Here is a 15,000-nt window from a genome sequence, read left to right on the forward strand (position 1 = left end):
TGTGTGGGATATCATTGATAATATTAATAATACGTAGATTATGGATTAATTATTGCAAAGAAATTAAAAATGTATGCATCGTTGTTTTTGGAGATTTGGGAAGAAGTCCACGAATGCAGTACCATGCGTTATCCTTTGCAAAGGAAGGTTTCAACGTGGATTTTATAGGTTATCCTGGTACATCTCCATTAAACGAAATCAAAGATAATCCACGTATAACTATACATTATCTTTCGCATCCTCCATCATTGGAAAATAGTATGGATTTTTTTGTTTTGTTTTATAAGGAATACTTTCGTTAATATAAATAAATTATTAAACTATATACCATGGATCATAATGCACTTATTTTTCTTCTAATGTTTCAGCTTTACCTATCATTTTGCATTATATCGTAAAAATACTTTGGCAAAGCTTTACGCTTACATTTGTATTATTTTCTAAAAATATATCAAATTACATTTTAATACAAAATCCACCAGCCATACCTACAATTCCAATATGTTGGTTTTTTTGTATCTTAAGCGAAGCCAAGTTTATCATTGACTGGCATAATTATGCACATTCCTTAATGGCATTAAACTTAGGGAAGGATCATGTTATTGTAAAAATAGCAAAGTTTATCGAGATGTATTTTGGAATCAGAGCACATTATAATTTTTGCGTTACCAAAGCTATGAAAGAGTATTTACAGCAGCAATGGGGAATTGAGTTTGTATCATTAAAAATGTTATATTAGAGGAGACATCTATATTTTCATTTATAATTTGTAGTAAAATTGTGTTACTTCTTTTTTAGAGCACATGTTTTGTATGATCGTCCAGCAAGCTATTTTAAACCAATCTCACTAACAGATAAACATGAGTTTTTGTTACAATTAAGTAAAAAGTATGAAGTCTTTCGTGGAAATAAAGAAAATTCTACAATTTTTACTGAAAGTTCAGGAGAAGAAGTAAATTTATTATCTGTAAGACCAGGCTTTATTATATCCAGCACAAGTTGGACAGAAGATGAGGATTTTACAATACTTATAAATGCTTTGCAAGGTTTTTGATATAATAATTAACATAATATTTTAACATGTATACCGTCATATATTTCTTGATGGTATTTTTAATTGTAGAATATGAAAGTGATTGTGATGATGAAAATGCAGATCTACCAGACTTATTATGTGTAATAACGGGTAAAGGACCGTTAAAAGAATTTTATACTGCCATTATAAAGTTGAAGAAATGGAAACATGTTACAATTGTCATGCCATGGTTGGAGAATGAAGAATATCCCAAAATGTTGGGTCTGTTGAAATATTATATGATATAACAAATTATTTTATGATCTCTCAAAATGAACATAATTATTTTCATAATTTAATATTTCTAATAGCTAGCGCAGATTTAGGTATATGCCTTCATGTATCTTCTAGTGGATCAGATTTACCAATGAAAGTGGTTGATATGTTTGGATGTGGCCTTCCTGTTTGCGCATATAATTTTACATGGTATGTATTGTACACACACACACACACACACACACACATATATATATATATACACACATAATCGAATACTAAAATTTCATTATAATTGATTATAATTTTTTTAGTTTATCAGAACTAGTAAAACACGACGAAAATAGTTATGTTTTCTCGAATGAGAAAGAATTAGCTGCACAGTTGAAATCATGGTTTCTACGGTTTCCCATTAATGAATCGCAAAAAAAGATTCATAAAAAATTTCAAAATGAATTGTGTAAATTTCAAGAAATTCGTTGGCACGATAATTGGTCTTTAAATGTACTACCTTGTTTTAACTAATAATTTTTATTTCCTCTTCTAATAAAATGTAATTATTTAAATTAATATAATAGAAATAAAAATAAAAATTATCTTTAGTTAAACATATTATATTTTTAAATAAATTAAAAAATTATAAAATTATATCTGAGTAATATACTTTTATTGAGTATATTTTAATTCTAAAATATACAAAAATGAAATAATATTCTTTCTAAGTTATTTTAAATTATTCATATATATTTGAAAATTTTCATATAGATTTGTTGGCCTTATGCAATATAAATAACATATTATATAGTAATTTAAAACGTTGAACGAATCATACCAATGGCCATTAATATCTAATACTGTATATACAAAGAGAAAATGTATATAAAAAGCTAAACTAGTTTTGAAGATACAAAGAAGACAATTTTGTTATTGTTTATTGAAAATTTTAATGTGATTAATAATTATTGTTACACCTGACATGTAAATGAGATAAAAATATCTGTATATACAAAAGTGAATCAAAAACTCCATTCCTTGAATTGTATATGAATTTGTACAATGAACAGAGATATAACTTAAACCAATAGACGTTCTATCTCTTGTTGTATAGCTTGTATTTGTGGCTTCAATTGAGATCCTTCATTAACTGTAACAGAACAGGCTACAACTGGCCTAGATACTCCACAAGCACGACCTAAAGCTTGTTTACTACGGACGAAAACATAAGGTACATTCTTATCTTCGCATAACAACGGTAAATGCAAGAGAATTTCTAATGGTGTAGCATCCGCAGCCATTACGATAAATTCTGAAAGGCCACGATTTAAAGTTTTCGCTGATTCATTAGCACCCTTTCGTAATTGTTGATAATCAACAGCTTGTTTTACGAGATTTAAAATTTTTGCAGTTAGAGTTGCATCCGCTAAAGGATATGCTTTTGGATTAACTTCTTCCTATAAGAAAAAAAAAAAAAAAACAATACATACATAAAATTATTATGCAAATTTACATAATGTTTTATAAATAATACATTTAAATATAAATATGAATGTGTCCATGTGAGAGAATTAACCTCAAAATATTATAACCTTTATAAAATGTTTCAAGCATACATATATATACATATATATATATACAGGCAATTACAGAAATCTTACCATTTTTATTTCTATAACAATAATTAAAATTAAATATATAAGATATATATATTATGTGATATAAATAATATTAATAATTTATCCTCTCGGCGACTAATATTTTAAATCGCTTCACTGAGGAATTCCAAATATTCAACGAATTTTATTTATACTGTAACATTTGATTCAATCAATTCTAGACGGCGTAACAGTAACAAAAAATTATAATTCGCTTTATCAAATACAATATACGAGCCGAGTGTTCAAAAGATAAATCGTATATAGAATAATACTCTTTATATTTATACAATACTACATATACTCTTTATATCTATAGTTTTCGTTTAGATGGCAGCCTTGTAGCATAATTTTAAGCGTCATTTTTCATTGGTACTTATGTAATATTAATGATTATCTAAAAGTTTCTAGATCATCGAAATATCTTCCTATAAGTCAATTATTATAGCTCAAGGTTAAAAAAAAAAAAAAGAGAATAAATTGTAGTATTAGTAATAATTAGTTACTAGGATTAGATTACGTTATAAACTCGACGACGTATCATAAAACAGATCAAATGTCACGTGACGTAAAAAGCGTTGTTGTAGAGGGAAAGATAAAACGTCACGTATTCACTCATTTGGTAAATACATCTGGCAACACTGTTACCGATACGAGTTAATGACCTGTTATATCGATACAAAGTACGAAATTCTGCCGCTAGGTTTTCTAACGTCATACAATGAAAATTATATATATTCTTAAATCTTGACTCATAACGATCATTAGCTCTGCTTATTAGATTACAGCATGTTTATTAATTATTATCATTTTATTATACAAATACAAAATATAACATTCCAATAGATAAAAATTTTTATCTCAAGGTACTTAGCCTTGTATAATATAAATATATTCGGTTTTTTGATTAACTTTGACAATTATCGAATTAATTTTCTTTTGAATTCCTACGTGTAAACATAGAAACACTTCCCTTTCTAAAGGTGCAAACTTATAAATTAATACTTTCCATAATTTTATAATTATTTAAACAATCTTTAATGTACTCGAAGTACGATACAATATTTAAACAATAATAAATTCGTTTAAATATTGAAAGGATGAAAACGCGCGAGAAAGTTAAAATAATTTTATTATAAAATTCCAATATTTAACAATTTTTTATCTCGTTATATCATACATTTTCTTATTACAACAATGATACTAATAATTTTATTTGTATTATTCTGTCTCAGAACTTTATTGCAATAGTGCGTTTGGTAGTAATAAAAGTAGAGTCATCGTTAGTTCGTAGATCTCTGTATGCAATAACTTCCACGTAGTGAAAACTTGGTCGGTAGATGAACTTGCAATGTGATGAAATCTTATGGGATGCAAGTGCAACCGAGTGAATGACTGCATATTTTAAAACTTTCCCAATATCTTTTCAATCTAATTCCAATTAAACATTAACTTCTTTTACTTCCATTTTACATTGCTAATCATATTTCAATTATGTTAATCAAACGATTAACTATAGTAGAATTCTAAAATAATTTCTTGTTCATTGTCATTTCTATTTATCCTCATTTATTTTTATTAATTATTATTTATAAGTCTCAAGTGGGACCGATGAAATGGATCTATGGATGTGGGCCTTTTTGCGAGTTTCGGTCTTAGCATTGTGTAGAGCTGCATCCCTTAAATATATTCACTTTTCATTTCTTTCTTCAGCTCTCATTTCTATCTCATATTTCTTCTCTTTTTCTTCATCCTCGATTTTGATCAAGTCAAGCAATATTCGATATATACACCTTTAAATCTCTTTTATTTTCTCTCTCCGATTCTCTTTTCTATCTCATATATCTTTTCTTCTTCTTTCTCAAGAATCATCGAGAGATCATTGAGCGATATTCAATATATCCATCTTTTGTTTCAAGTTCACGTACGCGCACATTTCATCTTTCTTTTTTTTTTCCTTCTCTTCTTTTTTTCTAGGCTTGAATTATCGAGGGATATAATTCATCTATGATAGAATAAATTTCATGTGTCGTTGAATAACTCGATTCATTATCGATTTTTATGCGAAAATAGGAAAAGGATAGGGAAAACGTTTGCGCGTGTGTCGGCGGACGCACAGAAACGTGAATGTTCGTGGATACCATTAAAAATCCTATCGTAGATTTCGTTGTATTGTTCGAAATTCAGTATAAACGAACGATATTATCTCGTAGTGGAGTACATGTAGCTGTCGATATTACGATGATCCTATTATTTGTTAAGCAGGAAGATTAATATTCGCTCAAATAACATTGAAAGCCATAATTCTCGGTTAACTCATCATCGGATTTCAACTTAGAGTCATCGTTATTTTAATACTCACTGTGAATGTTCACAGATGCGATTAAAAGTTCTATCGGAGACTTTATTTTATTTACTCGAAAATTCGATTTTTAGCTTGAGAATTAGAAACACACGCGCGCGCACATAGAGTGTACTTATATAAAACAATATTTAATATATAAGAGTATTTACTAATTCTTATTTTTCTTTTTTTTTTTTTAAATTATTCGAATTAATTATTTTAAATCTTATTCTTTGACGTAAATTTATATGATATCAATTATTATACATATCTATTATGTATAACATTTATTCATTCTTTATACATAAATATATCGTAAAATAAATGAACGCTCATAGATTTGCCTCTTATTTTTAATGCGTTTTACTGCAAGAAATTTGCCGTCAACAACAAAAAAAAAAAAAAAAAAAAAAAAAAAGATAAATGTGATAGAATGAAAAATGTGAATTTATAGCCTATTCGACATTATCGGATTCAAATCCATTTTAAACCCAAGCTTATAAAATGATACGATAAGCGCATTATGGATAAAGTGTAATCCCATTTGTCCTTGTAGTTCATATATTGTCCCCATAGTTGTCACTATAGTTACATATATTTCAAGCGGAAAATAATGGATAAGATTTATATACAAATGCATATTATACATATACCGTTTATGAATGAGTCAATGTTCGTTAATTAACATGTTCCGTGCCATGTGTACCACCGGTGGTACACGTTAAACTTGATCTTCAGGCCGCGTGTACCACCGGTGGTACACGCAGTCATTTGTTTCTTTAGTCAAAATATCAAATGTCCTGAACGACAAAGTCAGGTAAAACTGGCTTGGCACGGAACGTGTTAATGAACGTATCAGTCAATTTCTCAAATCACAACATTATAACGTCATACAAAGATAAGATATGTTCAGACACATTTATACAAGTCCGTGCTATGGTACTGCCTCTGGTGGTGAGATCGGAAAACAGATCAAAATATGAGTAAGCTATCAAATATAACCGGATGAGGTCTGACCATGGACAATTACGGAAGTGACATGAAATATTATATTAAAGTGTTATATATAAATCTATAATAACCAATTTAATTCAGTATAGGAACACGTGGTATTATATATGTAAATGAACATTTAAACGCAAACATTCTATATAGATATTAAATAGTACATACAAATGTATATCTCTTATATGTTTCGTCAGCGTTATATCTTATTAATTCATCATTGTTTCGCAATACTCAACTTAATCGACTAAGTGCTGAATAAGAATCGTGAGCTATTATCAAGAAGATAAAAAAAAAAAAAAAAAAAAAAAAAAAAAAAAAATTAGAAAAAAGATTAATACGTATACGTATACGTTAAAAAAAAAAATAAATAAATAAATAAATAAATAAAAAAAAAAAAACAAAAAATAATATAAAAATATTTAATAGCGATAAAATAATGTCGACAATTTTCGGTAAAATCCTAATCCTTTTTTTGATCTTGCCAGTTTTCATTATACATAATGTTATTAATGGAAAAGTTGTTCTTAATAATCGACCAATCATCGGTGAGTATTAATCAAAGTTTCTTTTCCTTTTTTTACATCCAACATTTTCATTTCTTTTTTTTATTTTATATCTCTATAAGGTATTTTATCGCAAGAAATTAGTCCTCATTTGAATCGTACTACTGGTGGGCAATTCAGTAGTTATATAGCTTCGTCTTATGTTAAGTTTGTTGAAGGTGCCGGTGCAAGAGTGGTACCAATTTGGTAAAAAATATTTTATATTTAATATGAGTATATATATATCTATATGTATATATATTAAATGAAGTATTATATGTAATACTTAATCCAAATATCATTTCGTTATTATAGAAAAGAATTGGAAAAAAAAAAAGGAAAAGAAAGTATAATAAAAATTTGTATCTTTATTATAGGATAGGAAAAAGTAAAACATATTATGAAAATATACTTCGAAAATTAAATGGGTAAATTTTTGAACAATAATATGAACAATAATAAAACAATTAAATAGCGTAAAAAAAAAAAAAAAAAAAACATTTGTGTTCTTAGAGTTCTATGGCCAGGTGGAGCTACATTTTTTAACAATAGTAAAGGATATGCTGAGGCGGGCTATAAGATTTATCGGTATAAATTTTGAAATGTAATCAATGAAGAATTTTGTATTTTTGTTAAACCTCAACAAGAAATTACTTTTTAGAATCGCTGAAAAAATAAACGAAAAAGAACATTTTCCAATTTTAGGAATATGTTTAGGATTCGAATTATTAACATACGTAGCAGCTAACAAAGAAGAACATAGAATCACTTGTTCTAGCCAATCACAAGCTCTACATTTGAATTTCAATAAAGGTTAGCGTTGAGTAATTAATAATTAATAAATTTAAAAAATAAAGAAATAAAATAAAATGTATTTTCAGATTATAGAAAATCAAGATTGTTTAAAAACGCATCATCAGATATTATAGATATTTTGAAAAACCAGGATGTCACTATTAATTTTCACAAGTATTGTACAACAAAAAAGGTTAGAGTCCTTTGCCGTTTTATTATCATTAAGTTAAAATAATTGACCTAATTATGTATTAATAATGCGCAGGGACTAGCAAGAGTTAAATTGAATAATACTTTCCGGATAATCTCCCAAAACGTAGACAGAAAAGGCATAGAATTTATATCTAGCTTGGAACATTTTAATAAGCCTTTTTATGGATTACAATTTCATCCGGAAAAAAATATTTACGAGTGGATAAGTGGCAAAAATATACCACATACTTCTGACGCCATTGAAGTCAGTCAATATTTTGCTAATTTCTTCGTAAATGAAGGTAAAGTAATGAGATATCTTCTTTTAGATTAAATTATAACAGAAATTATGTTAATATCCCGTTTGATATATTTATTCATTTTTTTTTTTTTTTTTTTTTTTTTTTTAATTTGGTTTAGCTCGAAAAAATAATCACGCATTTACGAATTCTACGGAAGAAGCCAAGAGTTTAATTTATAATTATCAAACACACTATACAGGAATAAGAGGATCGTCTTTCGAACAAATTTATTTATTTTAATCTATATTCTAGAACAGTATAATTCTAATAATAATAATAATTGGAAATAATCTTCTTAGATTCAATATGTGAATTTTCATGTTGAATGTTATTTACATTGCTATTGAATATATATATATATATATATATATATATATATATATATATATATATATATGTAAACAAATATAATAAAAATATAATAAATATTTTAATTTGCGGTAATATTTTCACTTAATATCTTTTTTCTTGTTTTATATAGATTATGCGATATTACCAAAGTCAATATTCAAATGTTATCATAATCGAATTAACATTTAAGCACTATATGTCATTAGTATAACCATATACATACATACATTTAAATATATATATATATATATACATATATATATATATATTATATTGTATTGAAATTGATTTACCATTTTATTATTTAATCTATTTATCGTTGCATCGCACAATCGATTAAGTGCACGATCAAAACGCGATAGCGTGAAGAAGAGAAGAAGTTAACAATATTAAAAAGAAAAGTCAATGTTTTAACAAAACAAATAATTAAAAAATATTTTATGATAGAGCTTTTTCTGGTCTTAGCTCGAAAAAAAGAAAAATGAACATCAAATTGATCCCGAGAAAATAGTCTTACGTTTAATTAATAATTATCCAGCATTTTTTTATAATGTTCTTATTTAATATTTTTATAATACTTTTACTTTGTATTCTATGTAATCAGAGATCATTTTTATTTATTTTATTTTAATCTCTAACTCCCTTCACCTTTGCCGATAAACTGTAATCGAATTAACCAAAAATAATCATAATTATTGCAAATGATCTTGTTAAATTTATACATAAAACCAGTGGATATATTATGTAATATTTTTTAGCACGATAATACGAACCATAATAAAATTAATATAATAAAATTCTATAAACAATATATATTGTCTTATATCTGAAGTAAATTGTATTTAACAAATTTTCCTATTATCAGAGATAAAAATATTTTCTTTTAATTAGAAAAAGATACGTCACATTTCCGTATTAATTTAATCCTAATTAAACAAAAACAAAACAAAAATTGTATCCAGTGTATTAAATAATTAAGAGATCATTCTCATAATAATATTATTAATTTAATTGAATCAGAAACTGATCAGAGCAATTTCTCATAATTTTGATACGAATAATGATAAAATTTATATCAAGTTTCGGGATATATCAATTTGTCATTTTATCCTGAGAAAAATATTTCCAATTAAATCTAGAAAATATATCTCATACTTTGAATGCTTTTCGAATCAATTAATTTGGATCATTAACTTTTTCCTAAACGAGAGATAAAATAAATAAATAAAATTTTCTTTTTTTTTTTTTCCTTTTTTGAATTTAACTATAACAGAAATTATTTTAATTTTACGTTTCATTTTTTTTTTCTTGAGAAAAAAACAAACATCGATTTAAAGATTCTAACGGAGAAAGAGAGAGAGATAGAGAGCTAGAGAGATAAAGATAGAGATAGAGATAGAGAGAGAGAGAGAGAGAGACTTCAACAATTTAATTTATAATTATCAAATGACTTATATATATCAAAATGAATAATTTGTCATAAGATCAATACTATCTATTTCATTAAAACTTGAACTATACAGGAAATATATAATATTATATACGATGTTAGTATGATATATGAATAATGTTATATAAAAAATTTTTTTTTCTTATCTATATAATATGTAGGAATAAAGAAAAAGAGAAAAATGTAATAATATCGTACACAATCTTGTCACATTTAACATAACACCAGTGTATATTGTGTCACAACTGGGATACATAATATTACAATGGTGCATAATAAAATTCTATACATAATATTTTGTTCTATCTAAAGTAAATCATATTCTGAAAACTTTCCTTCACCATATTTCGCTTTGAGTCGAAGCTATGACGTACAAGCATTTTTCTAATCGCGGAGTTCATATGATATCAATGGGGGTTGGGGGAGAAACAAAAAAAAAAAAAAAAAAAAAAAGAAAAAAGTATGTTAACCTCTTTTGCCCCTATAATTTCCTCCAAAATACTTTTGCTGCATACTTTAAAGGATCGAACATCAGAAATCAGAATGAAACTCGTGTTTCGATGTTTTACAGAGACAGATGAGCGACATTGACGACGGCGACTTTGGCGCGCGCAGTTACGACTTAAATCATAATACAACGGGGGTTAACGCATTTTCGAAGAGAAAATAAAAATAAAAATAAAAATAAAATAAAAAAAAAAAAAAAAAAAAAAAAAAAAAAAAAAAAAAAAAAAAAAAAAAAAAAAAAAAAAAAAAAAAAAAAAAAAAAAAAAAAAAAGAAAGAACAATACTTGTCGACGACAATAAAGAAAAAAAGATAACGTCGACAAAAATGATCTTACATATTGTTATTTTCAAAGTAAATTTGCATTTAACTCGCGACGAATTTCGCTTCGACTCATAGAGAAGAAACGGGTCTTCGATTTTTCGCCAGCTGCGTTTCTTTTTTATTTATAATCGTTCTTTTTTTTTTTTTTTGTTAAACAAGCTCACAACTAAATTTTTCTTAAAAGCATGAACCAACTCTTAGTGTTTTACTTTTGTGTGTGTATACATATATATATATATATATATATATATATATATATATGTATATATATATATATATATAGAACGTATGATATATATAATATTAATTATTATTAATTCATATAAACATTATTTCAATTTTTATTCCATGTTACATTCTACTAGCGGTAATATGTAAGGGGGCGGGGGTGGGGTGGGGGGCGATGACAAGTTAACGTTAGGGGTTTTTTTTTTTTTAATTCTTTACACTATCATATAGCAGAGATATGAATAATCCCATAGATCATCGGTCTTTATCGTCCATTAACATACGATCGCATCATGTTTATATATGCTCTATCCATAACGTTTATATATATATACATAATGTATATATAAGCGCGCACGAGCATTTATATATATTATACATATATATTCTTGTCCGCATCTTTTAAACATTAGACACACACACGCTGCTGTTATGGAACTTTTTCACATAGTTTTTCTTTTTCTTTTTTTTTTTTCCTTTTTTGCTTTTGTTTTCTTCTTCTTATCTCTTGTCTCTGAAGAACATTAGCGAAGTATGTATATTATTTAGCCGCAGGGCGATTAAAGCTCCCCAATTCTTCGCGCTTGTCGTCCCCTGTTTTTTATATATATATATATATATATATATTTTTTTTTTCGATATTTTAAAATAGTAAGTGATATCTAACTGTTTGAATATATTTAGTAATATATATATATTTATATATATATATATATATATTTATTTATATATATATAGATCTTTATTTATATATTTATATCGTAATATATTATATTAATTCTAAATCTCTAATAAGAGCATCGAACGTAATTATAACGCACGTAAACTCCATACCGACATATGTACGCGAGATATAATAATAATATTAATAATAATAATAATAATAATAATAATAATAATAATAATAATAATAATAATAATTTTTAATGATATATGATACATAATTATAATCAATGTAAACCTGGCAATGTGACAGTCACTTAAAACCCTAATTTATTTTTCTCTTTTACAAATCAGACGCATATCATCTAATATAAAGTCCGTTTTGCATTAAGACAACGTGGTAACTAAATGTCAGTGATGTCACACTAACAAGTGCACGTTTCCATTTATCTTAATAGTAAATATGAAATATATATATATATATATGTATATATGTATATATATATATGACCTTATACAATGATCGCTAGTGTTATCGAGAGAATATATATTTTTTTTGTTCTTTTTCTTGTTTTTTTGTTTTTTTTTGGTTTTTTTTTTAGATAAGACGATACAAAATGTGCTTCTTTTTTGTTTGTTTGTTTCTTTTTTTTTTTTTAACTTCGATCGTTGCGAATTAAATTTAATAACCGAATTCCCTGATTTATTTACTTATTTTTTTTTTTATTTTTTTTTATTTTTATTTTTTTTTTTTTTTTTTTTTTTTTTTTTTTTTTTTTTTTTTTTTTTTTTTTTTTTTTTTTTTTTTTTTAATATAACAGTCTATTCCCCGTGTATGTGTAAAACTTAGTTAAGTTGTCGACGCTTATCGGTTATATTTATTCGCTCGAAATCAATACAACATTTTCAGTATCAGAAAGAGAGAGGAGAGGAGAGAGGGGGAGGGGGAGAGAAAGAGAGGGGGAGGGAGAGAGAGAGAGAAAGAGAGAGAGGGGTAACTGTTACGGATTCATTATATTAAGCGGAGAAAGGCTTAGCCATATTGCACTCGATCTCGCAACAGATTTTAAAACTAACGAAAATATTTATTATCTCTAAATCCCGACGATAGGTACCTCTAAGTGTGTATTTATATATTCGAATATATACCATCTAAATTCGTATAAAATGTATTACGCGTATAAAATGCACCGCGTAATTATATCCCCCGTTCCTTTTCTCTCCACTTGAACAATATAGTAGTATAACCTTTTTTGTTCTTTTCTTTTCTTTTTTTTTTTCACTTCTTTCTTTCTTTCTTTCTTTCTTTAAGATTATATAAAATGAACATTTAAATCCATGCGAAATATTCCAGACGTATAGGACCGTTCCTTCTCTGTCACGTTCTTTATCTACTTAGACAATGCGCGTAACAAAATAACATAAATCTTTTTTCCTTTTCTTTTTTTTTTTTTTTTTTCTTTCTTCTTTATATTTTTCTTAACCGCAGAATTATACATTAATTCAACCTTTTTTTTTTTTTTTCTTTTCCCGTAAAATTTATAATTGAAAAAAGGAAAAAAAGAAAAATAATAAAATAGAATAGAATAGATTAGATTAGATTAGAATAGAATAAGAATAAGAATAAAAATAAAAAGTAAAAATAAAAATACGAATAAAATAAAAGAAAAGTTTCTTAATTTTGCATTTCAACAAGCTCATCATTGTGATCAATTGTATCTTTGATTGATTTCGAAGTGGCAGTAACGGCACCTATTCTTAAAATGACTGATTCTCTTTTAGATGTAGATGGGTACGTATCACGATATAGCTTTCCTCTTTCTTCTCTTCTTCCACAATCAAAAAGAATACCCATTTCAAAGAGATGAAAAATTTTTAAATTGTCATGAAATGATCACACGACGTATAAAACTAATCGATACTTAATAAACTTTCTGTCAAAACTACTAAATTAAAACATAATATGAGCATCAATGAATTACGAAGAAGAAGAAGAAGAAGAAGAAGTTCTGAGCACTGCATTTGCACAAAAATCTAATTATGAAATCGTAAATAATATATATATATATATATATATATATATATATATATATATATATATATATATATATACACATATATATATATATGTATCTATACTTATATAAATCTATTATATTTATCATACAAAGATATATAGAAACAAATTCAAACTTTGGATAATCTATCGCCGACAACACGCAAAATGTATTTAATATTGAAAAATCTTTCAATGTTATCTATACACTGATAGATGCGAGTAGAACACGATCGTGTTTCGTTTTTTCCTTGGTTCAAAGTTCGACAAACCTTATTTTTAAATTAAGGTAATTATTATTTTTAGCTGCTGTCGAAGAATTATAGTTCCGAGTAATTTTCATTATGTAACGACACTTTTCTGTTCAAAAACAGATAGATATAAGAGAACTGCGTTCTCTTGATTATGACTTCGAGTTTTGCATTGAAATCTGAAACACAGTCTCTCTTTCTCTTGGTATTCGTCGATCAAACACACTGATATAACAACAACCTTGAGAAAGCTCCATCGGCGTTACGATTTTTCTCTTGACACGTCATTTTTTTCTTTTTTTCTTTTCGAACTTGATTTAATAGGATGTTAAAACTCCAGGTGGTGTTGGTACTACTACGGTATGTTGTGGGACAACTGGTGGAGCTGGTGGTGCCAATGGATGTCCAACCAAAACCGCAGCAGTTGGTATAGGTAAAACTCCAGATTGTGGAATAGCAGACGGTGTGCTAACCTGCGTTGGTGGCCCTTCAGCAGCATGTTTTCGCAAATGTCTCAACATGTTTCCTTTTTCAACGAACGTCTTGCCGCAATCCGGACAGCTGTGTGGACGTTCGTCCGAATGGGATCGTCTATGGGAGACCAAGTGTCCTTTACACATGAAGTCTTTGGGACAGAGATCGCAACGGAATGGTCTCTCAGCGTTGCTTCCTTTATTATGGGAACGCATATGGAACAGCAAGTTACCCTTCAATGGGAAGCTCTTGCCGCACTCCGTGCACACGAATGGACGTTCACCGGTATGACAGCGCATGTGATTTACGAGATGTTCCTATTTAATTCAAAGAGAGAGAAAGAGAGAGAGAGAGAGAGAGAGAGAGAGAAAGAAAGACAGGGGGAGGGGGGAGGAAGAAAGAGAGAAAAAAAGTAATTAGTCATATTATAAGAGTAAACGAAGCTCGATGATAGATATCTAACTTTTCTTATCGACTTTTGATTTCAATTGATTTAAATTGATGAAATCGTTAAAATTTGAGATAATATAAAATAATCAAAAAGTTATTATATAATATAAAATTAAGAGTCG

The 15,000-nt window shown here is 27.1% G+C and overlaps 3 protein-coding genes across 18 annotated transcripts in view; 1 reads left to right on the forward strand and 2 right to left on the reverse strand.

The window, feature by feature from the left end:
- LOC124948354 (chitobiosyldiphosphodolichol beta-mannosyltransferase) overlaps positions 1-8,481 on the forward strand; it is an 8,579-nt gene extending 98 nt beyond the window's left edge. The window contains exons 1-14 of the mRNA XM_047491842.1: positions 1-258; positions 369-711; positions 799-1,046; positions 1,124-1,297; positions 1,387-1,501; positions 1,606-1,779; positions 6,800-6,840; positions 6,921-7,044; positions 7,215-7,265; positions 7,351-7,425; positions 7,499-7,650; positions 7,719-7,825; positions 7,898-8,126; positions 8,245-8,481. The exon at positions 1-258 is cut by the window's left edge and continues 98 nt beyond it. Of these exons, the coding sequence (XP_047347798.1) occupies positions 1-258; positions 369-711; positions 799-1,046; positions 1,124-1,297; positions 1,387-1,501; positions 1,606-1,779; positions 6,800-6,840; positions 6,921-7,044; positions 7,215-7,265; positions 7,351-7,425; positions 7,499-7,650; positions 7,719-7,825; positions 7,898-8,126; positions 8,245-8,366 (2,213 nt within the window). The 3' untranslated portion in view covers positions 8,367-8,481. The remainder of the gene's footprint in view (positions 259-368; positions 712-798; positions 1,047-1,123; positions 1,298-1,386; positions 1,502-1,605; positions 1,780-6,799; positions 6,841-6,920; positions 7,045-7,214; positions 7,266-7,350; positions 7,426-7,498; positions 7,651-7,718; positions 7,826-7,897; positions 8,127-8,244) is intronic.
- On the reverse strand, positions 2,216-3,262 carry LOC124948352 (NHP2-like protein 1). Its single transcript, XM_047491841.1, has 2 exons — positions 2,947-3,262; positions 2,216-2,742 (listed from the first exon to the last, which is right to left on the reverse strand). Exons 1-2 carry the CDS (start codon positions 2,947-2,949, stop codon positions 2,365-2,367), a joined length of 381 nt encoding a protein of 126 aa, XP_047347797.1. The 5' UTR covers positions 2,950-3,262; the 3' UTR covers positions 2,216-2,364.
- Positions 8,482-13,756: 5,275 nt separating the features above from the next.
- Positions 13,757-15,000, reverse strand: part of LOC124948454 (zinc finger protein 665-like) — an 11,955-nt gene continuing 10,711 nt past the window's right edge. For 6 of the 16 annotated variants that reach the window (XM_047492095.1, XM_047492097.1, XM_047492098.1 and 3 more), the window contains one exon: positions 13,758-14,745. In XM_047492095.1, the coding sequence (XP_047348051.1) occupies positions 14,272-14,745 (474 nt within the window). In that variant the 3' untranslated portion in view covers positions 13,758-14,271. Of the gene's footprint in view, positions 14,746-15,000 lie in introns of all 16 variants that reach the window. The other 10 variants (XM_047492099.1, XM_047492103.1, XM_047492104.1 and 7 more) reach the window with 3 other exon arrangements.

The sequence above is a fragment of the Vespa velutina genome, chromosome 4, assembly GCF_912470025.1.
Source record: "Vespa velutina chromosome 4, iVesVel2.1, whole genome shotgun sequence".
Classification (NCBI taxonomy): domain Eukaryota; kingdom Metazoa; phylum Arthropoda; class Insecta; order Hymenoptera; family Vespidae; genus Vespa; species Vespa velutina.